Source organism: Juglans regia, chromosome 6 (genome assembly GCF_001411555.2).
Source record: "Juglans regia cultivar Chandler chromosome 6, Walnut 2.0, whole genome shotgun sequence".
Classification (NCBI taxonomy): domain Eukaryota; kingdom Viridiplantae; phylum Streptophyta; class Magnoliopsida; order Fagales; family Juglandaceae; genus Juglans; species Juglans regia.
The window spans coordinates 17,132,064-17,157,518 of NC_049906.1; the positions used below are offsets into that span (position 1 = coordinate 17,132,064).

A 25,455-nucleotide genomic window follows, 5' to 3' on the forward strand; every position below is an offset into this window, starting at 1 on the left:
ATATTTTCCAATTGAGCAATGCAAAGTTTGTTCATAGGTTTGCAGGATGTTTCCTATCACTATAGAACCCAGATTAAATATGCCATGTTGTGTTAAAACTAATCTTTCACTCTAATATTCATAATTAAAAATTAAAATAGATAACTGTTAAATAGAATTCAATTCAAACAATGATCACTTGACCAGAATTAAGAACAATCTGCTCAAAAAATTCATAGATAAAAAATTAACTATATCTACAGAACTCTAAATTCAATTCAAACCAGCTCACTGGCCATCTCACGAGGTGATCTATCAAATGTATCCAATTGTTTTTCATTTTCTAGAACAGCATGCACATGGTTCAACTGTTGTAAGACCCTTAAGAGGTAGATGTGATCACACATGGATCTGCTCCACAATTGTCCAAGTAATGGGTTTCTTGAGTACACTAAGTGCTTTGAGCAGGAAGATCATGATCCAAGGCAATAAATGAGCTTTGTTTAAGCAATTGCAGGATTATCATCCCAATCAGCACATTTTGAAGGACCTAGCCCACTTCTGTCTCATTTACTTTTCTCTCTGCCAAGGCATTTTCAGCTTTTATCTTCTCAGGGACAAAATCTACAGACACGTAAATAACATCAGAAACTGCAGAAAAGTTTAGAATATATTGTATTTAACATGGAAAGGTTTCACCAAGAGAAGCATACAAATACCTGAAAGAAAGTCATATCTCCTCGTTTTACAAATGACCGATGCTGAAATGAGAAAGAAGCATTTTAATACAGCTTGAATAAAAATAACGGTATTGACTTGCAAAAAATCTAGCACAGATTAGGGACATTAAACATTTAAAGAGTCTTTGAACCCTCTACAAGCTGAGTGTAGAATCAATTGAAGTAACAAGCAAATTGTCTGAAATTTAGAGGTTGTTTGGGAATAGAGATGGTTTCAACTCATCACATCTCATCCTATCCTATCCCATTTCATTTCATCTCATTTTTTTCCCAAACATCACTCAAACACAAACACTTTTCAATTTTAAATATTTAACTTTTTCATCTAATTATTACCTAATCATTACAGTTTTCCCAAACTTCCAAAACAAAACACAAAAAATAATTCAACTTTGTTAAATTCCAAAACAAAAATTATATTAAAATTTATATTCTAACAATATTTTAATTTTATAATATTTTAATTCAACTTTTTTTCTCTCTTTTTCCAAAATCTAATAAAACACCATAACTCAAATTATTTTATTACTATTCAAATATTTCTCATGTCATCTCATTTCCCAAGCATCCCTTAAGCTTTCTAATAAATCAAGGGTAGAAAATGGTCTGTTAATGATTTTTTCATGCAATTGATATTACTGCAGCCACAATAGTTTATAATTTATCCCAAAAGAAAGCATAAGTCATGCAGCACAAAGGCCCCAACTTTACTAGATAGAACAAGTAAAATATTAAAAACCATAGGTAGCAGTGCATTGGTGTTGTGTTTCCTTCCATGAATCATGAACCAAAACCGTGAAAATGTGCAACAAAGATCACCACATTCAATGAAAATTATAAAACTTATTTTCAACGCTTCATTGATTTTAAATAATCAAGATCATGAACCCCAGCTATTCAACAAGATCTACGCAACGCAAGCAAAAGGATATCATTAAAAACAACCGACTACTGACGCAGAGCAGATAGCCAAGTGTTAAAAGCTAAAACGAAAGAATTGGCCAAAGTTCATCCAAATCTTAAAAAAGTGTTCTATTTTTTTTTAACGAGATCGATGAAAGTGTTTGAGAAAACAAACCAATCAATGACACATTTCTAAGGCAATGCAATTATCGAACAAGAAATACGTTGCTCAATAACAAATTTAGCCAGAAAAGACAGTTAGAGACACTACATAGGTGCTTGTAAGCGAGCGATTTTTTACGGTCCCCAACACAACATGAATACGCATCTTTCGTAAATTGTTCAAGGAACTTCTCCTGCAAACAATTGAAATAAACCTTCATAAACACAAACACATTTATTTTCTTCATCCAAAAAATAAAAATTGAAAACCCTAGATTTGTGATTGGGTTGAAACCGAGCTGAAATCCGTGAATGATAGAAATAAAAGGATAAAATACCGTAGCTTTGTTGACCACAAAAAGGGCCTCCTGCGTAACGCGCAAATCGGAGTTCTCACTTCGGATAATCGTCTTGATACGATGCATCGAAAACCTATGCGGCTTCACGTCCTGTTTCTCTCCAAATCAAAGTGTTTGTACAAAGATTAAGGTAAGTATGCCTGTTGCATTTTTTTCGAAATGGGAGCTGAAGAGATGTAGCTGAAAAGTAGAGGATTTTCTGCTCCTCTTAAGATGTAGCTTGAATTTGCTCCGTTCAATGAGCTCGTGGGACAGTGGAGGCGCTGGACAGACGGAGGAGTGCCGCTCGGTGGCACTGACGAGAGAGACAGCGTCACCAGGAGGTGCTGGGTTGTGAAAGTAGACGCGGGTTGCGATGGAGCAGGGTTTTCGCGGCATGAATTCGAATGGGATGAAACAAAACATACAATTTTCTAGGGGTGGGCAGCGGGGCCCCGCCCCCGTTGCCCCGACCCGCTTCCGCCCCGCACCCGTGTGGCGGGCGGACCACACCGTCCGCCAGATGCGGGGGCGGGGTCACCCGCCCCGCATCTGGTGCTCTGTCCGGGGGCGGGTGCGGGATGGGGTGACACCCACCCCTGCTATTTACTGTTCATATATATATATATATATATATAAACTACGCATGAAACAACATCGTTTCATGCGTAGGTTTTTTTTTTTTAAACCTCGTCGTTTCATGCTTGGGTTAATTAGAATCGAAACCCCCCCTCCCCGATTCCTCCCTCGCTCACTCTCAGACTCTTGCTTCTCTATGTGATCGACCCACCCGCTCCCAGTGACCGACCCACCAACTCTCTCGTCTCTCCCTCTCTCTGAGTTTCTGGCGCCGCACCCAACTACCAGCGTCTCCTTCAACGTCGCCGTGCGCATCCGGTCCCTCTCTCTGCATCTCCCTCACCGAAGATCCGAAGGTAAGCCGTAAGAAACCCTATCCTATTTTATTTTTTTGTGATTTATATTTTTAATGAAGATTGAAGGAAGGATGGGGTTTAACGGAGATGGAGGATGAGATTTTTGTGAATTGTGTGCTGTGGAGCTTAGATTGTGCATGTGTTTTGGTTTGAAATTTGAATGAGTCCGTGAAATGCATGTGAATTGTGTTTGTTTTCTCATTTCTGTAATTATTTCGGATTGGATTGGATTTCATTGTGTCTAAGACTCTAATTAATTCGGATTGGAACCCCTAAATTAATTTAGGGTTCAAATCTGAAACCCTAAATTAATTTAGGGGTTTCAAAGATTGAAACCCCTAAATTAATTTAGGGTTCAAATCCGAAACCCTAAATTAATTTATTGAAACCCCTAAATTAATTTAGGGTTCCAAAGATTCAAACCTCTAAATTATTTTTCACTTCACTGGGTTGTTAATGGCCGAACAAAATATGGTTCCTTCTGAAATAATCACTTATTCATGGCAACAATTGATCTTGTCTGTTCATTTTCAAAATTAGAAGTTGATTAATCTAATGATTTTTTACTGACTCCTAATTATGTAAGATTTTGAAAACTAGATGAATCGTCATCATCGAAGTTCTTATGTAATTATTTTGGTCCCAAGATTTAGGTTAACTATGGATTATACTCAATTATCTTTATAGATATCATTTATCTATATTTATCTAATTTATTTATATAGAAAAGGAAATCTTTGAGGTGGATATGGTCTAATATTAAATACGTAAACTACTTGGAAGTTGGAAGCTTGATTGTTATGTAATGGGTCTCATTTATTTTTCTTATTTTGTTTTGAATGTAATTGGACTTTGTTAGGTTATAAAAGTGGAAAGAATTAAGGGAAATGAGAGGTAGAAAATATGGATAAAGGAAGATATATTTCTATATATTAGGTTACCTAAATTTCTATTATATAGTTACTTAAGAAACCATCATCTTTGAGTTCCCTTTTTTTACCATAAAATCATTAAATTGTCCAAATACGTCTTTCCTATGAATGACAAAATTAAATTAAAAAAAAATATTATTCTTGCAAGTTTCACATTTACTAATCAAGTTTTTTCTTTAAAAAAAAATACACAAGACTTATCTACTCTAAATATAATTTTTCAACCCATGCATAATAGTATAATACTACATTTACAAGAGTAAAAAGAAAATTATTTTTCATTATCATCTTTATAATTATTTTTTATTATTTTAACCCCTAAGCCTAAATAAATAAATAAATAAATAAAAAGATGTCATTTATTCGTTAATATTTTTTAATTTGTTGGATGTGGACTTTTCTACCTTACTTAAATAAAGGAAACATCAATATTTTCTTGCCTCATGTAGTGTATTTGTTAATATACTTTATTAACAACATATAGTGTATTTGTTGTTAATATACTTTATTACATTTATAACCAAAGTACACAATATATATATTTACATATATATATGAATGTCAAGTGATAGTGTGATACTTTTTTTTATTATACTTTTCTTTTATGTTCATTATATAGTTGTTATGTTTTCTATTATTTCAGATTTCTTGTTTGCTTTAGTTCATGGATATGCCAACAGAGTCGAGTGCGAGCTCTCCTTCTCAGGCTGAGGGCACCCCTACCCCTACCCCTACACCTACACCTACCCCTCCTACTCATACCCCTACCCCTAGCCCTACGGCACCTTGCCCCGCCCCCAAGCCCAGCAAGAAACCTGCTTCAATAGTTTGGAGTCATTTCACCAAACTAGAGAGTGGTGACTCAAGTAACCCCTAAGCCAAGTGTAACCATTATGGGAAAATTTATGGATGCCACTATAGGAAACACGGCACCTCACAATTAAAGGTGCACTTAGAAGAGCAATACAAAAAAAGTCCAATATTAAGATCATTACAAGATAAAAGCCAATCTAGGCTAGAAGTTGGACTTCAAAAAATGGCGGATGAGACTAGTGGGGGTGCAAATTTGAGGGGGTATACTAAGTATGATCCCGATGAGTGTAGAAGACATCTAGCTCGTATGATCATAATAGACGAGCTACCTTTTCAAATTGTAGACGGGAAATGGTTCTAAGCGTATTCTCACTACTTGGAACCAAGGTTTAATATTCCCTCTCGCCACACGGTGGCAAAGGATGTAAAAAAGTATTTTTACATTGAAAATGAGAAGTTGAGGGGTCAATTGGCAGATCAGTTTGTTTGTCTCACCACTGACACTTGGACATCGATCCAAAATTTTAATTATATGTCTTTGACTGTGCATTTTATTGATTGCCATTGGACATTACAAAAGAAAATTATAAAATTTTGTAAAATCACTGATCATAAGGGTGAGACAGTTGGGAAGGCCTTGGAGGTTTCAATAAAAGAGTGGGGTTTGAGCCGAGTTGTTACAGTCACAGTCGATAATACCTCGTCTAACGATGTTGCATTAGGACATTTGAAAACTTATCTTAGAGAGGCAAATAAGACACTTATGGGTGGTGAGTGTCTGCATGTGAGATGTGCGGCACATATTCTGAATTTGATTGTCAGTGATGGTTTGAGAGATCTTCATGACTCGATTGCTCGGGTTAGGACTACTGTGAGATGGGTGAGATCTTCTCCTTCAAGGTTGAAGAAATTCAAGGTTGTTGCGAGATCTGCGGGTCTAACATCTAAGAAGGGCTTTTGTACTGATATGCCTACACGATGGAACTCAACATTTCTGATGTTGGAGGCGGCCCAAGAATATAGGCTGGCATTTGCATTATTGGGTGACGAATACATCCAATATGTAAAATATTTTGATGATCACGGGGGATTGGGGAAACCCGTAGCTGATGATTGGGAAATTGTAACTATTTTTGTTGAGTTTTTGAGGCTTTTTTACCATGTCACCACGAGACTATCCGGAACTTTATACCCTACATCCAATGTTGTATGCCAACAAATATGTAGGGTAAAAGAAGAATTAGATGACATGGTCGCGGGTGGTCACATTAGGCTGCGGGAGATGGCATTGATTATGAGGTCAAAGTACAACAAGTATTGGGGAGATTTAACTAGGGCTAATATTTTATTATATGTAGCTGTCGTCTTTGACCCGAGGTATAAGTTGGATGGCATGATATTTGGATTGGGCCTTGCGTACGGGCAAGTATGGGCGGAGCTTATTGCAGCAAGGGTTCGGGAAACCCTTACTAGATTATTTGATGAGTTTTCCACCCTGCGGGGTGGTAATATTGCGGCACCTACATCTACCCCCTCAGCCTCAGGCTCACAGTTTCCTGAAGTCGAGGTTGGGAAAAGGCGTAGATTGGAGTGGAGTGAGAGGTATGAGCAGGCCCCCTTCCTCCGGACTTCTGTAGAGGCTCAGTCAGAGATAGACAGATACTTAGCAGCAGAGATTCTACCATTTTCACAAGATTTCGATATATTAAGTTGGTGGAAGGTGAATGCTGTGAAGTATCCCATCCTTGGAGAGATAGCCCGCACACTTTTGGCCATCCCTGTTAGCACAGTAGCCTCAGAGTCGGCCTTTAGTACCGGAGGGCGTGTATTAGATTCATTTCGGAGTTCATTAGCTCCTGCCACTGTGGAGGCTTTGTTTTGCACGCAGAATTGGATCAAGGGAACTCCAATTCATGTTTCGGATGTTCTTGAGTATGAGGAGGCCGACGTCGAGGAGGAGGGTGATGATCAGTCTGGATCTGATATTTATTTTAATTTCTTATTTTAATTTATTTATTTTAATTTAATTGGTATTCATTAATTTCATTTCAAATTTAATACTTATAGTGATACATGAGACGGCGTCTACGGCTACCTCCGATGCAGTATGACTTTTGTATTGGACTCATCATTGCCATGGCTTGCATAATTTCTCCCCTAATTATTTTTTGCATTTAAAACTTTGTTTCATTTTTATAACTTTTTAATTCTAATTTGTTTTATTTTTAACTTATTAATATTTCAGGTTTTTTGACTTATTAACTTTTATTTTTAACTTATTGATTTTTAGTCTCACAGCAATCGACATTCGACACAACTCAGTGAACTCACAACTATGGCTCCACCCCAAAATCAATGTTCTTAATTTACAATTATTGTAATGTTGCTACAATAGTTAATTATACAATTTGTAATATTTATTTTTTTTAGAAGAGTTTGTAATAGTTTATTAGTTCTCTTAATTTGTATAATTGTAAACTATTTATTTTAGCATAGTGTCTTACTGCCTTAGTGATGAATATTACTTAATTATTTAATAGTTAAAACTTAATATCTACTTATCAAAAAAAAATTATTTCTTTTCTGTTTTTAAATTTGTATTTTTTTTAATCTAAATAATGGGCCCAAAGTGGCCCAAAACGAATTCTGGGCCCAAAGTGGCCCAAAAACTGATTCTGGGCCATTTAGGGCCCAGAAAAAAGTACTGGGCCAGAGGCATGTGCGGGGGGTGGACGGGTGGGGGTCCACCCCCGCACCCCGGGCAGCGGACAGGGGCCCCGCCCCCGCCCATGCAGGGGCAGGGTCCGGGAAAAAGGTGGCCCCGCCCCGTAAGGGGCGGGTATCACTCCTACAATTTTCAAATACGTCTTAGAATCAAAACGTGTGTTGTGATTAAAAAAAAAAAAAAAACCAAATACCAAAATGCATCCACGTAGTGTGTGCATTGAGTGCACCGCTACAGTAGATTTCATATAGAAGGACTCTAATATTTATAAGAGTTATTCTGGGCATCAGTCCATAGCCGCAACACACCCATGCTGTGATTTTTTTTATTTTTTTTATTTTTCATCCAATACACTTAATGTGCAGCGGCTGTTATGTATAATAGAGTGCTATTTATATTTTCTAGACAGCGACGCAGAGCAGAATAGAAAGAAAAAGCCATCCAAACACAGCAGCTCTCTCTCTCTCTCTTCGATACGCCTCTCTTGTGGTTCTCTCTTTCTCTATCGTGCGCTTCTCACACAATCTCATCCTCGCAGATTCGTTACCCTTCTCGATCCCTCAACTGTAAGTCTTTCAGCTCGAATATCAAACCCCTAGTTCCTGGATCCTTCCTCTTTCTTTCTAAGATCCCCAATTTTTATCCCCTTTTTTTTTTGTATTCCAAACCTCAATCTGCTTTCATCTATATATTTTGGGGGCAATTGGAGATGTTTTATGTTACACTCACTTACGGATTTGTGTCCGTTTTGCTTGTTTGTTTCGGATTTTGTGTTCTGCATGCCAACAATTCTGATTAGAACGTCGGTCATTTTTTTTCAATCTAAATACTTATTTAATATAGTTTAATCTGTGGGTATTTTTCCTTTTTAACTTTTTTTAATGATATGTGGACCTTTGTGGCGATGTTTATTTGATCGATTTCTAGATTTTCGTTCATTTTTTTAATTTTTAACAGTTAGCCGCTAAATGCTGATACGTTGAATGGATAGGGCTTTTAGGATTTGAATTTAGATTTTTTTCAAAGGAGCGTCTCAAGTGGCTTGGAAATGTATTTTGGTTAGATTTGATGTTTTCTACTGTTTTTGTAACTTTTGGGTTGGTTTCACTCCTTTTTTATTTTTTATAATGTTTTTGTGAAGTTTTTATTGCTTGATGAGTAGTATGTATTGGTAATTTCCGGCTTTCAAATCTTGCCTTCTAGTTTCGTTAATACTGGATAAAACTATTAAAGAGAAAGGAAGTAAGATTTTAAATTGTGTTTTTATTTTATATCGTTTTTAAGACGGAGGAGAAAGACTTGGGCTAAGTATTTTAAATTGTGTTTTTATTTTATATCCAGCTGAATGTATTTTGTGGGAATGTGGATAAGCTGCTGAATGTATTTTGTGGAAATGTGGATAAGACCTGAATGTATTTTGTGGAAATACAAAGTCCTACTAATGTATTTTGTGGATGTAAGCTGCATTTTGTCAAAGCTATATCTTGTGTATTTTGTGGATGAACCCGTATTTAATATTTGAAGTTATACAGAGAGAGAGATCTGAATGTAGTTTGCTCAAAATGAAGAAGCTGTACACACCTGAAAATAAAAATATTGTTGAATGGAAAATAGAGTAGATATGGTTGTTTGATAGAAGAAAGTTTGGTAAAAGAAGATGGTTGGATGAAAAATTTAGTAGATATGATTATTAGATAGAAGAAAATTTGGTAAAAAAACTATATGGTAGAAGAAAATTTTGGTAAAAAATGTAAGATATAGTTGGATGAGAAATATTGGATTGGTTTGTAAATTAAGACATTTATATAGAATTTTAGATAAGTTTAATTAGACGTTTGTGGTTATAGCATTAAATGACAATTGAAAAAATATATTTTTTTAACCCACAATTTAATTAGAATATGATTACTAATTAATATATAATATTATGAATAATAAAATATGATAAAATAAAATAATTTCATAATTAAAAAAATTAAAATATTTTTGAAATTATTAATTATTCATGATTAAATGGATAATCCTATGTAGAGATTTCATGTGAATAGCCAAAGTCAAATTCATCTTTTATTATTTTATTATCATATAATGAAAAAATGACTATTCCAATGTGGAGACTTATGTGAATGGAATAGTTAAAAGTTAAATTCATCTTACATTCATAAAAATGTACTTTAACTTTAACTAATCCAAGGAGAGTGCTCTTATTCTCATCTCTCTCACTATCTTACTCTCGTCTCTCTCCGTCCGTCTCTCCCATTTTTCGACCCGAAAAATCTCAAACTTGGCTCAGAAGTCAGATCTCTCTCACTGAGTGCCCTTATTTGTTATTTACGCAGCTGACGATGGATTCAAACGAAGCCAAGCAGCATAACCTAATGGGCTCTGAATCCGCTTTGGAAAGAACTTTGTATGCCCTCTTTCTTTGTTACATACATGTATCTATTGGTTCATATGGATTTAAGGTTAGGATTGTTTGGGTTTTGGCAGTCTCTAGAAGTCTTTGAGTGCTTTGAATGGCTACTAGGTTAAAGTGTAAATCTACGTGCAAATATTACAATGCAGACCAAGTTATTTATTTAATTATTTTTGGATTGGTTTAGGTACCCATATGTTACTGGCTCGTCCGTTGTTGCTATCAAATACAAAGATGGAATTCTTATGGCGGCTGATATGGGAGGTTGCTAAACTCATCGTCCTTAATTAGAATTTTAATTTAATTTCGTTAAAATTAATGTTGTCTTCATCATGATCCATCGTGTTTGCTGCTGTTAAAACAATCGCTTATTAACTGACAATATGGGTTATTTCTAATATATGTATATGTATATGCATATGCATATGATTATGTATATGTATGTGTATGTGTATGTGCCTGCACTCGTTCTCTGGTGCATATATGTAGCTATATATATATGTGTGCGTGTGCGTGTGTAGATACGTCTTTAGATTTCTGAAAAACTTTTCTGAGTCCAGTTACTTGTCTCCCTCTTGGAACTGTAAAACTGCGCTCTAGATAATTAAGATGATATTCAGTTATGCTAATACTGGTTTTTTTTTTTGGATTAGAGTAAGGTTTCCAGAAGGGCATGATTATGAATACCGATTCATTATTATAAAGTATACAAAACCATATTAACACGCTACATGCTCCCTTTACCTATAAAAAAAAAATAAAAAATTGCATGCTTCCATGAAGTCTCTTATTATCGTCTTTTTAGCTCCACAACTAAGTTGAATCCCTTTTTTGGAACCACTTTGGAAGGAATTGTTTTGGTATGTCACTTACCACCTATATATCAAGGCTTACTACTACTCTTTTTTGTTAATATGTGATGGAAAACTTATTTATGTATATATTTTCTTCTTGGGGATATCTTGTATACTTTATGTGTACCAGGGTTTAACCCTCGTTAGTTATTAATAAAATATTATCTTACTTATATAAAATAAAAAGAATACATTTGTTTCTTGGTGGATTAATTGGCAGGCTCCTATGGATCTACCTTGCGATACAAGAGTGTGGAGCGATTGAAGCCTACAGGAAAACATTCTATTCTTGGTGCAAGTGGGGAAATAAGTGATTTTCAGGAGATTTTACGTTCTCTCGATGAGCTTATGTAAGTGCTGGTTTTTTTGGGAGAGATGGAGGAGCTGGAACTTTGCACCTAATTTACATTTGTTTTTGTTTTTATGTTGATGTCATGGGGCAAGGAACTTGGTTTATGGGTCCCCTTGGAGGGGGTTTGTATTTCTTTCTCCTGGCTAAGGGATTGTGAATTTTGTGCGTGGTGTTTGCAGCCTGTATGACAACATGTGGGATGATGGTAATTCTCTGGGGCCTAAAGAGGTGCACAGCTATTTAACCCGTATGATGTATAATAGGAGGAACAAGTTTAATCCACTGTGGAACTCACTTATTCTTGGTGGAGTGAAAAATGGGCAGAAGTACCTTGGCATGGTAATCCTAATTTGCCATTTTGTTTGATGCTCTGTTGCTAACTATCTGCATCTACGAATATTTCTCTGCAATTATTACTGTAATTTTTGGTTCAGGTTAGCATGATAGGTGTAAATTTTGAGGATAATCATGTAGCAACTGGGTTTGGGAATCATCTTGCTCGGCCTATTCTTCGTGATGAGTGGCACGAGAACTTGAGTTTTGAAGATGGTGTCAAGTTACTGGAGAAATGTATGCGTGTACTGCTATACCGTGACCGGTCTGCTGTCAACAAGCTTCAGGTTTGTTGTTTCCTTACATCATTTATCATGATTTCCTTTTCACCTAGTGAGTATATGGATTTCGTGTCTAAGTTTCCCATAACTCATAATTTTTAAGACCCTCAGAAAAATAAGTAATAGTCTTACAATTATATTAGTGGAAAACAATTAATTTTGATCTAATTGTTGGACCAAATTTGGCAACTACTCTTGATGTTTGTATTCTCTAAATCTTATTTTGTATGCGTTTTCTTAAAAAAAATATCCATCCTTATTAAAATGCTAAGCAAGAATTTGAATGTACTTTTTTTTTCCTTCTTGTTAAAACTGCCTCTAAGATTGTCATTCTACCAAAATCCTCCTTGTATTTTTAAGATCAATGAGGATTCGACGCTTAATAATATATAACACCATTGTATGGTTTTGTAGATTGTGAGATTGTTTGAATTTTTGTACTCCATCTTTCCCAATTGAAATATCTTACTTCCCCTTTGAGATATCCTAAAACGCGTTGACTTTTTAGAAGTGAGTTCTTTATTTTCTCAATTTTCTATATTACCTTTATGCTTTTTTAAACCAATCAAAATTCTTATTAAAAGGTTGTACCACCTCTAATATAAAGCAAATGACATTTTGATAAACGATTGTATTTTAATTTTTTTATTAATAGGCGTGTCATTGCAAATCGAGGCTTTTTTTTTTCTTTTTTTTTTTTTGTGGTAGAGGGTTTATTTTTCATTCTTATACCGTATCTGATTTTCATGTATAATTTTGAAATGAAGTATTTTTAAAGTTCAGTTGAATTTTGTTTTGTGTTTTTAAAGAATTAGAGGAAGTCATTAAAAGACATGCCACTAAAATCAATTACAATTGACCAATGGAGTATTAAAAAATAAAATTCTAAGCTCATCTATCGACCGTTCTCGATCTTCAAATTTTCTTGCATTCCTCTCCCTCCAAATATACGATCATAGACAAATTGAGACCATCTTCCACACTGTTGCAATCTGAAAAGTTGCTCTGGATTGCCTGCCAAGAAGCTAGGAGGTTGATTACTATTTTCGGCATCACCCAAGCTAAAGCCCATCCAAGCAAAGAAGTCATTCCACAAGGTTGTAGCAATCTCACAATGACTATGATGTGGCATTTCCGTAGGTTGTCTATTATGAGGATCTTCCCTAGGAAAGTTGTCCGGAAAAAAAAAAAAAAAAAAGCTTTTAGGGGGGGTTGCTTTTGTCTTCCAAATACTCTTCCATGGGAATGGATTTGTATTATGCGTGGTCATGGCTTGATAGTAGGAGGAGATCATGAACTTCCCTTTCTTAGAAGGGCGTCAAAAGATCTTGTATGCAGCCCCCTCGTCATACGAGTAGAGTACACTAGATCATAAAACTCCAAAAAAGCAGCAACTTCCCAATCTTGTGCATTTATGAAGAATGTAATGTTCCATTATGGGAGTACGATTAGATAGGATTAAGAGGTATGCAATTAAGGTTTAGTTCATTCTTGCCATGCCATAGATTCTTGATAAGCTTCCTTGAGTGCCCTATCGCCACACCATACATCATGCGAAAATTTAATTTAATTTTAACCCACCTCAAAACGGATATTTTGTGAATGTATCCCATCCTCTTATGTATTTCCAATGTCCAACCCCATATGACCCACTTACCTCATTCAAACATTATCCTCCCCATGGTTCACCATTCTTTGACTCTATGACAGCTCTCCATAATGCTCCCCATTCATTGTGGTATATATCTATATAGCTATATAGCCATTTGCCAAGCAAAGCTTTGTTAAAAAATTGCAAGTTCCAAATACCCAATCCACCTTCCGGGGTAGGAGAACATACCGTGGGCCATTTAACCAAGTGGAATTTAAACTCATCGTTTATCCCCTCCCCCCGGGGAAAAATCTTGTTGAAGTTTCTCCATGTGATAAGCCACCTTGGTGGGAAGCAGAAATAGTGATGTAAAGTAGGTTGGCAAGTTGGAGAGTGCACTTTTGATTAAAGTGACCTTACCACTTTTGGATAGATACATCTTCCAACTAGCCAATTTTTACTCCATTTTTCCTAGTATATCATCCCAAATAGATTTTGATTTGAATGGGGCACCCAAAGGAAGGCCCAAATATTTCATCGACAGCTAAGATATGCAAAATGTAAGTGATGCTCTCCACATTTGGAACATCCCCCATTGAGACTATTTTTTATTTAGCCAAGTTCACCTTCAACCCCGAAGCAACTCCAAAGCATAAACGGAGTGCTCTCAAAGCTCAAATTTGATCATGGCTGGCCCCACAAAAGATTAGGGTATCACAGGCAAATAAAAGATAGATATGTGAGGTGAGCCATAATTTGCCTCCACCACTAAGAATCCGGATAAGAACCTGCCCTACATGACATTTGAAATCATCTTGCTAAAAGCTTCTATTACAAAATCAAAGAGTAGCAGAGATAGAGGATCACCTTGTCTCAAGTCTCGTAGCTTTTATAAAAACCCTTTGGTGTGCTATTCACCAAGAGAGAAAAACAAACAGTAGAGATACACTGTTTGATCAAAGAGCACCATTTCGATGCAAAGCCACATCTCTCGAGCATGTAAAGCAAAATTCTCTAGTTGACTCGGTCATATGCCTTCTCCATATATAGCATATACAATAGCCCTGACACTCCCGACTTGAGTCTTACTACCTAAGCATTAGCAATAATTACCGAATCAAGAATTTGCCTACCTCGGACAAAGGCATTTTGAGGCTTTGATGTTAACTTCTCAACCATTATGCTCAATCTATTCACCAAAACTTTCGAAGGATTTTGTAAATTCTGCTCACCAAGATCATAGGGCGATACTTTTTACCTCTACAACACCATTCATTTGGAATGAGAACAATAAATGTTACATTGAGACTCTTTGCAAACCTACTGTTTTCATGAAATTCATGAAAGACCCGCATTATGTCTTCATCGATCTTCTCTCAACAAGTTTGGAAAAAAGCCATTGAAAATCCATTTGGACCTCAAGCTTTGTCACCCGCTATGCTTCTTAACACTTCTGAATTTTATTTCTTCAAAAGGTCTCTCAAGTTGTCATACTTCTTGCGAGTCAAGAGCGTCAAAGTGAAGCCCATCTAGTCTTGGTCTTCATGAGGATTGTTCTGAAAGCAAACTTTTGTAATAGTTGACAATGTGATCTGTGATCTCAATTTGGTTGGAAGAAGCCGCTACATCAACCATCAACTTCTCTATGGCATTGTTCCTCCTCCTATGCGAATTAGCCAACCAGTAGAAAAACTTGGTGCATTTATCCCCTTCCTTCAACCAAAGTGCTCTCGACATTTGTCTCCAATATATTTCTTCCAATAGAGAGACCCTTTCAAGGTTTGTAGTCACTTGAATTTTACGACCCCTCTTCGTTTAAGATAATGCCTTCTCCTCCTCTACTCCCTCCAATCTTTTGAGTTCCTTGAAGAGAATAGACTTTTGTTCTTCCGCATTACCAAACGCTTGCTCATTCGAAGCCTTCAAATCTTTCTTTAGAGACTTCAATTTACATGACATGATGTAACTTGGAGTGCCATGAAATTGATAAGAAGACAACCATTGCTAGACTCTATCACGGAACCCATCTGATTTCAACTACATGTTTTCAAACTTGAAGTATCCTGGGTCACCATGGATACCTCCACAATCAAGAAGGATGGGAAAGTGATTTGAGCACAACCTAGGAAATCTCTTTTGAATAAGTTTCGGGTTGGTCTTGGAGGAGAATTTTGGACCACACCGAATCTTTTGCTACACCAAAAGTACAGATCGGATCGGACTGCTTTGGTTCTGTCCAATTGGTCTTATCGGGGTGTTTCGGTGTGGGTCCTTTTTTTATTTTTTCAAGTTTTTGACAAAAAAAATTTATATAAAATGAAAAAAATAATAATTAAGTGAATGATTTAACTAAGTTGTCTAACTAGGTATATACTTAACTAATTAAGTGTTTAACTTAAGTAAAATAAATTAATAATGCTAATAGTATGTGTATTATCAATAATTAATAGTTAATACCCTATGTTAAAAATCATAACCTTTAATACTTTATATAATATAAGCATAAATAATTAGGTTAGAAGAAAATTATCTAATTACTTATTTTCAATTTATATAACTAATTATCATTGAAAAATTTATATAATAAATTCAGTCAGTCCAGGGTGAAAAAACCTCACCCCGAGATCGGACCGAGAACCGAATTTCCCTACTTTCTTGGACCAAGATCGAGACTTCTTAATTGGTCCGGTCTGGACCAACCAAAACTAGTCGATTTTTTCGGTTTGTACCCAAATTCTTATACCCCCCACTTAGGTAGAAGTGGTTTTCTTGCATAGAGATCCAATGCATATGGTAGGTACTTGAATGTAATCGAGTATGGAGATGGTGGGAGAAAGAGCCTTACCATCATCCCTGAAGAAGTGGAAGGCAAAGGGTGGAGGAAGATGATTATGGAACTGCGTAGGCCAAGTGTTCAATGGAATTGATTATGGACACTATCTACCAACTATCTTTTTTTCACATGTTTTCTGGTAGGAAAATGATTAACTTACACTATTTTACAATTCTATATTAAATGGAGGGTAATCATGTTAAATTGAAATTTATTTTTAATGAAGTTGCACGGCAGCAATGGTTGTAAAATAGTTGTAAAAGAATTGCAGGTGTATCATTACCAAATTTTGGCCAATGAACTTTAGCTCTAATGGCACGTGCGCTTGATATGAATGTGGTTATGGCTTTTAGATCCACTACATTTGTTTAACTTTCTTACCAATAAAAAAAATATTACAAGAGAAAAAAAAAAAGATTTTCACATTGTAATTTAACTTGATGGCATTCTTTTAATTATTACCAATAGACCTGAATTGGAATTGCAGATTGCGAAGATCACAGAAGAAGGTATAACTATCTCTCAGCCATATGCATTGAAGACATTCTGGGGATTTGTTACATTCGAGAACCCAACCGTGGGTGCAGTGGGATCTTGGTAGGTACTCCCTTGCCATGTAGAGAGCTGGTTGGCTTTCTCGTTTATCAAAACTTTGCTTGCGTTATTTGTAATTGCTGAACTTAAAGTTGAAGATCATAGCCTGGACCTTCGTGTCATTAGTAGACCATCGTTAAATTTGACAAATACCTGGTTTTGATTATGTTTACTCCCAGATTTTCACAAGAGTTTGACCTTGAGCTGGATGCCCCCAATGTGTTCATATCTTTGAATATTTTTATGCCTTATCGTTCTCTCTTTATGGTACTATATTCGTGGTTCAAAAATGTTGATAGGCTTGTGCTTTTTTGATATTCTGAATTTTGAGGAAATGGCATCCTCCGCATCTCTCAAAAATGTTATGGCATAAAATCAGGAAAAATTCTATTCATCTACAAGAGACCACACCTTTTTTTTTTTTACCTCATCCTGTTATCAAATTTGTAGTAATGATTAGTAGAAGAATTTGATTAGTTTAAGAAGAATAAAACCAAAAAGAATTTTAAAAAACTAAAAAAAAAAATGTGTGGTATGTGGAGTGTGAAGATGATGAGTAACAAAGTTCTAAAATCATAATTACATATGCTTGTGAAACTATAGCGACACGTTGCTTTGACACTACATACTTGACTAGTACTTTATTTTCTATGTAATAAAACCGTATCATCTCATATATAAAATTTAAGTTTAACTTCCATCTAAATTTAAACATGTTATATCTTGGGTTTATTATCGGATGGAATTAGAAGATTAGAATCTGTTGGAGCCATAGAGAAGAGAGATTCAAAGGGCTATCCCGTTATGTTATGGACAATTCAATCACTATCAGAAGAGTATAATTTATTTCACGTTGCATCATAGATAAATTTACAATTTAATAACATTACATATGAAAATGCCTAATTCACGTATGATAAATTTTAGGGACAAATTTATTCCAAAAAATTTATGGGAGTCTACCACAATGCAAATTTATGCTGATTTTTATAACAATAATCCTAAACTGTCAGTAGTGGTAGTTACCTTAACAATAATAAAAACATTTAGATGTAACATTTATATTCATGAAACCAAAAATCTTCATAATAAATTAATATTAGTATTGCATATGTAGTTGAGATTATATAAATTCTTTTCAAATGAGTTTAATCTATCCATCAACAAATGCAACAATAAGTTAATCTATTAACTTATTTTGAATGAATTAAATTGCAGAATGTCTCATGAATAGAAGTCAAAACCTTTGTTGAGGGAAAATTTAGTTGATTGGCATATTCTTGTGGAAACCTGTGTAAAATTGAGTTGTAACAAGTGTTGAAGTAGTGTAACATGAAAAAGATTGAAGAGTGCTCAACACGGCTCGACTGGCGCTTGAGCGGAACCTTCGAGAGAGGTTCGCTTGATGTGCGCTCAATCAGAACCTATCCTGAGAGGTTCGCTCGATGTGCGCTCGACTCAGCGCTCGAGCGGAACCCATCCAGAGAGGTTCACTCGACTCAACGCTCGAGCTGAACCATCCAGAGAGATTCGCTCGATGTGCACTCGAGCAGAACTCTTCCAGAGAGGTGCGCTCAACTTGCGCTCGACACCTCGCTCGAGCCAATTTTCAAGATAATGTGCGCTCGACTTGCGCTCGACACCTCGCTCGAGCTAATGTTCAAGATAACTTAAAATTAAGGGTTTTGAACGTCATGATTTGTTGGGACTATATATAGAATAGCTTATTTATGTTCTTTGGTGTGGAGAAACAGAGTAAAAATCCTAAGTGCTTCAAGAGCCATAGAGAGAAACCTTTCCTCACCTTGTGAATCTCTCTTGGACAAACAAATCTCCACCACACCACACTCAAGATCAAATCTTATTCAAAGTCCATTGAAGTGGACGTGTTGATTGGCCGGAAGGTTTCCGGAGTTGCTGTTGCTGCAAAGATTGTGAGGTTCTCGTGGGATGCTACAGAAAGGTTGGAGTTCCGACACTACATGCGTGTAGAGATCGAGTGGGTCACTCGTGGTGTTGCAAGCCAAGTTTAGGAACTACAAAGGTTTTGTGAGTGTCTCTATATTGGTTGTAACAAACGTTTTTCTATAGTGGATTTTAGGTGGTGGCTTACACCCAGAGTGGTTTTAGAATTTGAAGACGTTCTTCAAATGAGTTTCCACTTTGTGACCAAATCTCTATGTTGATTATTTGTATGATTTGTTTCATCTTTTAATTGCTTACTTGTCTTATATTTTATTAGACCAGAAAATTTGAATTGTACCTATTCACTCCCCTCTAGGTGTTGTATGGGATAGAACTACTACTTTTTCAATTGGTATCAGAGCGGGTTCAATCCGCTAGGATTTAGTTCCTGAGTGTGATCCTGTTGTAGTGGTTAAAATGGATAGGTCTCAATCACTCACATCGCCACCATATTTTGATGATAGCAATTATGCTTATTGGAAAGTTCGAATGCGAGCTTTTTTGAAATCCATAAATGAACGAGTGTGGGTTTCCATGGTAAGAGGATGGAAACAACCTGTTACAGCTGTTGAAGAAATTGAAATTCCCAAAAATGCAAAAAATTACTCTAGGGATGAAATAAATGAGTGTGGTTGGAATAGCAAAGGCATGAATGCGATTTTCATGGCCGTCTCCCAAGATGAGTTCAAGCGAATCTCCATGTGTGAAATTTGCAAAGAAGCATGAGACATTCTTGAAATTACTCATGAGGGTACCAAGGCTATGAAGAACTCCAAACTTCAAATGTTGACTACCAACTTTGAAGAATTCAGAATGAGGGATGATGAAACATTTGATGTCTTTTATGCAAAATTAAATGATATTGTCAATTCTAGTTTTAATTTAGGGGCAGACTTCTTGATAATAGAATTGTGAGAAAAGTTCTCAGATATCTTCCTGAGAGATTCTGTCCCAAAGTCACAGCCATTGAAGGGAGCAAAGATCTGGACAATATGAGGATTGAAGAGCTGGTGGGCTCTCTACAAACCTATGAACATAGTCTTCTTGTGGATAACAAAAATAGGTCCATAGCCCTCAACACTATCGATGAGTCATCCGATGAGTTGGGTATGAGTGACAAAGTAGCCTTTTATGCTAAAAAATTTTGGAAGATGTTTGTGTCCAGAAATAGAAAGAACTGGGGACATAAGAAGAAAAAGTTTGAGAGAGACAATAGAAATTCCAGTTCAGGAAACAAGGAAATGAGCTCGAAGAAATACACTAGAGCTACCAAAGACATGGTACAATCTGATATACAGTGTCATGAATGTCATGGTTTTGGGCACATTCGTCTTGAGTGTGCAAATTACAAAAAGGCCAAAGGGAAGGCAAATGATGCTTCCTTGAGTGATAATGGTTCTAAGACAAGTGACTCTTCAAAGAGTCCCTCTCCAAAGAAAAATTTCAACCACATGGCATTCACTTCTTCTGTTGGTGGCCAAAGTCACAGAAGTGAATCAACGTCTGAAAATGAGAGTACATCTGGAAGTAAATCCGGGGATGAAGATGAGTTGGAGGAAATCTATGAGAAGTTGTACAAGGAATGTGTAAAATTGAGGAAACTCAATAAAACACATATTGAGAATACAGATATTTGCAAAAGAGAAAAGGAGGATATCCAAGGTAAATTGAATGAAGCCATTTGTTTAACCGATCAATTGCAAAAGAGGAATGTGTCACTCGAAGATAAAATAAAAATGCAGGGAAGTGAGTTGATTTAGTTAAACGATAAATTGAAAAACTTTTCTTCTGGGAAACAAAAACTTGACAAAATCCTAAACTCGGGAAAGTCATTTGGTGACAAGAGAGGTATAGGATATGATGTGGCTTCAACTTCAAAAATCTCCAGCAAAAATGAAGGAAAAATTATGTTTGTTTCTGCATTGAATGAGAATGGCAAAGCACAACTTTTTAAAAAGGGTAAGAAAACCCTATATGTGCAAAAGTTTGTCCCACCTCCCAAGAGACAAGGAGCTCGCAACACAAGCCCTATATGCCATCACTGTGGGAAGGTTGGTTATGTTAGACCAGATTGCTTCAAGTTAAAAAATCAATCTGTTCATGCTCTTACATTCTCTAAAAGTGGGACCGCTTATCCTTCTAAAAGGAGTAAGAAGTTCATGAATGCTCCTAGGTACGTCTCACCCTCCATGGGACATAAAGCTCACAAGGCAAATCACGTTTGTCACAATTGTGGTAAGATTTGTCACATACGACCAAACTATTTTGAGCTTAAGGGCCATCCTAAGAGAATGGAAAAGCCCTACTCAAGAAAAGGGCATCAAAACTTGTGAAGCCAAGTCGTGGTCTTGACCAAACAAAATGAGATGATTAATGTGAAGTTAGACCAATTGACTACTAGCCAGAATGCTGATAAGGTGAATCATCCAAAAGTGAGACAAGTGTGGATGAGAAAGGGGGAGGAGCAGACTAGATGGTCATACATTCATGCATTCATGCATTTTACACATGTTTAGGTCTTGTATAGTTTTTCTTCATTTTTGCTAAATGTATATTGTTGTGTGTTCCTCAAACATCATGCATAATCTTTTGCACATGAATGTGGCAAAGAGTATTAGTGATGTCAATTATGTAATTTTTAGGTACATATGTCTTTTGAAAATTGTATCATGTACCTTTATAAGTTACAAATATTTGAAACATGTGTCTTATTTGTAATTTGTAACCGGCATCACACACTACACTTCCAGCTCAATTAATTATTGCTTTGCCACCTGTGAGTTCTTGGGTAGGCAATCAAAGGTGTAAGGGAGCTCTAAGTGTATACAAAAAAAAAAATTATGGAGGAAGAAGAAGAAGAAAAAGAGAAAGGGGTCATATTACTCAATAGGCCAATCCTAATACAAGAATTCAAACATAAGTATTTAGGTCCTAGTAGCATTAGGTTTTACTTTCTGTATCGTGGAAAGGCTCCCCGAGCACTTATGGTTTCTTGTTTTAGCCTAACCCTACTCACATATTTTGATTTTATTTGTATGATTTGTTTCATCTTTTAATTGCTTACTTGTCTTATATTTTATTAGACTAGAAAATTTGAACTGCACCTATTCACCCCTCTCTAGGTGTTGTATGGATAGAACCACTGCTTTTTCAACCTTAAAACTAGAACAAGTGGTATCTAATTTAAAACTTCCATTCCATAATAGAAAAAAATAACTAAAATTAAAGAAATTGAATGGACTACTGAGACAAATGTATTGATTTTGTATTTTCAATTGAATATATTACAATTCTTTCTTTTAAGTTTAAAATTTTTTATAATAACTAATAATAATTTGATATTGTAGGAATTATTGGTCTCATGCTTATGCAAGATTGTGAAAATAGACAACAAATTTAGATGGTATTATAATTCATGTCAAAACTTACAACTTTACGTAATTTATGCAAAATTTATAATTCCATTCCATAATATGAAAAACTTACAATTTTATTCTTGACTGAATACAAACCCAAACTCACATATGTTATCTATGCGGGCCTATGCGCCTATTGCTAATGTAATCTTAGTTGTCTCTTCTTCGGCATCATTCTAAGGTTTGTCAATTTGTCACTACATCTAACTCCACTTCACTGCAAACCAAGTTATTTTTATTCACTGACAGTTCTTCTCCATCTCACATACTATTGCTTGGTTATGATCACATGTTGCAACCCATTTTTGGTGCCCTAAAAAAAAAGCACCCACCCTGATAGAAAAATCACGCTTGATGCAAACATAAGTGCTGACATATGAAGTGAGCACCAACATCTCGCATTGGGCGAGTAACAACTGCTCACAATCAACATGGCAGGCACTCCGCCCATGCCATTATCGTCACTACAAGAAAATTATTTATTTGTGACCAGTTATTTTCTGCGAAAATAATTATTTCCTGCTAAAAATAAGTCTTTTTTTGTCGTAAATAGTCATTCTCATCGCAAATAATTCATCACAAATGTCATTTTTCTTGTAGTGGGTAGTGATAATCACATAGTTTTAAGTCCGCACTCATAGAGATATCATTTGGCAAAGCAAAGCAAACGCTCATCATAAGGATGCGAATGTTTCACCCCAAATACAACCTAACCCATCATAAAGTTCAAGGGTAAAAATGTAATGTAGGCATCGAACGCAAATAATTGCTAATATACAGATAAACGTTTTTATAATAGAAGTAGATAAATATTAAATTGTTATAAAGTGGTTGTGTATAGTAATAGCTTTTATCACATATTTGCTTATTCACTCAAAGCTTAAAATAAAATAAACGCATGCTTCATTTTAAATATATATATATTTTATCCACTTTTTATGTATTTATATATTGACCAATTATTATAATTATTAATTTTGAATACTTTTAATAGTGTTATGTATAGTTTATATTTAAATATATTTACAAAATCTCACATAAATAACCAGTCCGCCCATTGGGTAGGTAATAGGTTAATAATGTTAATGTGAGTACGCCCGTAAACATCAAATAAAATCCACGTGTGATTTTAGTGGTCCTCGTTCCTCTTATATTATCCCATATTAAGCTTTTTATTAATGAACAACAAGATGCGTTAAAAAAAAAGTCTGATTACAAAACGTAATAATCATGATATGAAGATTGATTGACTATAAGATTACATCCTATGTAACTGGATGATAGGATTATTACCTTCTTACTATCTATTTACTACTCTTTTTGTCTATGTTTTTTTGAAATTTTTTATTTTACTTAATGATTAAGGAAGTGACTATCAGTAAAATTATATGTTTTTTTAAAATTTATTCATAATGACTAAAGATGTTAAAAAGAATACTTAAAAAAATGATAAAAAAAAAAACTTCAAATACATATAAGTAGTAAATGGGTAGTAATAGGGTAGTAAACTACCTTAATGATTTTATAACAATAAAAGATTTTTGAACCATCCCCCGTTTGGATACAAAAATACTCTCAATCCATCTTGAAAAAGCAGTGATTCTAACCAATACAACACCTAGAGGGTGTGAATTGGTGCGGTTCGATTTTTCTGGTTTAATAAAATATATTGACAAGTAAGCAATTAAAAGATGAAACAAATCATACAAATAATCAACACAAAGATTTGGTCACGAAGTGGAAACTCATTTGAAGAACGTCTTCAAATTCTAAAACCACTCCGGGTGTAAGACACCACCTATAATCCACTATAGAAAACGTTTGTTACAACCAATATAGAGACACTCACAAAACCTTTGTAGTTTTTAAACTTAGCTTGCAACATCACGAATGACCCACTCGATCTCTATACGCATGTAGTGTCGGAAGTCCGACCTTTCTATAGCATCCCACGAGACCCTTTCGATCTCTGCAGCAACAGTAGCTCCGGAAAGCTTCCGGCCAATCAACACGTCCACTTCAATGGATTTTGAACAAGATTTGATCTTGAGTGTGGTATGGTGGAGATGTGTTTGTCCAAGAGAGATTCACAAGGTGAGGAATGGTTTATCTCTATGGCTCTTGAAGCACTTAGGGTTTTTGCTCTGTTTCTCCACACCAAAGAACAGAAATAAGCTGTTCTATATATAGTCCCAACAAATCATGGCGCTCAAAACCCTGAATTTTAAGTTGTATTGAGCATTGGCTCGAGCGACGTGTCGAGCGCACGTTATCTTGAACATTGGCTCGAGCGAGGTGTCGAGTGCAAGTCGAGCGCACCTCTCTGGAAGAGTTCAGCTCGAGTGCTGAGTCGAGCGCACATCGAGCGAACCTCTCTGCAAGAGTTTTGCTCGAGCGCTACGTCGAGCGCACATCGAGCGAACCTCTCTGGATGGGTTCAGCTTAAGCACTGAGTCGAGCATACATCAAGCGAACCTCTCTGGATGGGTTCAGCTCAAGCACTGAGTTGAGCGCATATCGAGCAAACCTCTCTGGATGGGTTCCGCTCGAGCACAGATCGAACGAACCTCTCTGGAAGGTTCAGCTAGCGCGCCAGTTGAGCTGTGTTGAGCACACTTCAATCTTTTTCATGTTACACCGCTTCAACACTTGTTACAACTTAATTTTACACAGGTTTTCACAAGAATATGCCAATCAACTAAATTTTCCCTTACCAATCTCCCCCTTCGGCATTTCTGTGACAAAACCTCTAGCATATACATAGGACCTAATCCTGGCACACCCCAAACATGATTATCATGATTCAGGTATAGTCTGGTATAGTCTTGAACATGTTGAGATATTTCTGCAAACACTTAGCAAACAGTTAAATGTACCAACAAAAATATGCAAGAAATAATCTCATAAGCATAAACAATGTCTGCAGCACAGTTTTCATAAAAGACTTTTCATTAAGAAATTAATCATACATTGAGTTCAACAAGACAAACAATAGCAACACGAGTAGCATGTGATACAAAAACAAAAGCTGCTCCCCCACAAAACAATGTGTTACTAACAAAACAAAAACTGCCCCTATAGCTTTCTTGCTACTCCCCCTACATCTATACCACTCCCCCTGAATATATACTCTCCCTTTTTATCACGACAAGCCAAGGGTCTCAAGTATCACCATCACTCTGACTGCCACCATCATCATCAAGGCGCTCCTCTATATCGTTGAAGCGTTAAGTCACTAGCTGCTGCAGGCTCTCAAGTTTAGCATCAAGGCTATCAAACCGGGCTTCAAGGCG

The 25,455-nt window shown here is 35.9% G+C and overlaps 2 protein-coding genes across 2 annotated transcripts; one reads left to right on the forward strand and one right to left on the reverse strand.

Annotated features, from left to right (window-relative positions):
• Nucleotides 1–450: 450 nt before the first annotated feature.
• On the reverse strand, nucleotides 451–2,217 carry LOC109008776 (chromatin accessibility complex 16kD protein-like). Its single transcript, XM_018988997.2, has 4 exons — nucleotides 2,123–2,217; nucleotides 1,894–1,978; nucleotides 699–740; nucleotides 451–603 (listed from the first exon to the last, which is right to left on the reverse strand). Exons 1-4 carry the CDS (start codon nucleotides 2,207–2,209, stop codon nucleotides 530–532), a joined length of 288 nt encoding a protein of 95 aa, XP_018844542.1. The 5' UTR covers nucleotides 2,210–2,217; the 3' UTR covers nucleotides 451–529.
• A 5,698-nt stretch (nucleotides 2,218–7,915) lies between these two features.
• LOC109008775 (proteasome subunit beta type-4-like) lies at nucleotides 7,916–17,179 on the forward strand. The gene is made up of 7 exons (XM_035691045.1): nucleotides 7,916–8,093; nucleotides 9,867–9,937; nucleotides 10,131–10,207; nucleotides 11,018–11,147; nucleotides 11,329–11,488; nucleotides 11,584–11,769; nucleotides 16,675–17,179. Exons 2-7 carry the CDS (start codon nucleotides 9,873–9,875, stop codon nucleotides 16,786–16,788), a joined length of 732 nt encoding a protein of 243 aa, XP_035546938.1. The 5' UTR covers nucleotides 7,916–8,093; nucleotides 9,867–9,872; the 3' UTR covers nucleotides 16,789–17,179.
• The last annotated feature ends 8,276 nt before the right edge of the window (nucleotides 17,180–25,455 follow it).

What these genes read in the sequence shown, in the direction of transcription:
- LOC109008776 (XM_018988997.2), bottom strand. Translation starts at nt 2,209, where the DNA reads ATGCATCGTATCAAGACGATTATCCGAAGTGAGAACTCCGATTTGCGC. An exon ending in GCTCGCTTACAAGCACCTAT is followed by an intron (nt 741 to 1,893) that starts GTAGTGTCTCTA and finishes TTCTCATTTCAG; the next exon opens with CATCGGTCATTTGTAAAACG. An exon ending in GAGATATGACTTTCTTTCAG is followed by an intron (nt 604 to 698) that starts GTATTTGTATGC and finishes ACGTGTCTGTAG; the next exon opens with ATTTTGTCCCTGAGAAGATA.
- LOC109008775 (XM_035691045.1), top strand. Translation starts at nt 9,873, where the DNA reads ATGGATTCAAACGAAGCCAAGCAGCATAACCTAATGGGCTCTGAATCC. An exon ending in CGTTCTCTCGATGAGCTTAT is followed by an intron (nt 11,148 to 11,328) that starts GTAAGTGCTGGT and finishes TGGTGTTTGCAG; the next exon opens with CCTGTATGACAACATGTGGG. An exon ending in CTGCTGTCAACAAGCTTCAG is followed by an intron (nt 11,770 to 16,674) that starts GTTTGTTGTTTC and finishes TTGGAATTGCAG; the next exon opens with ATTGCGAAGATCACAGAAGA.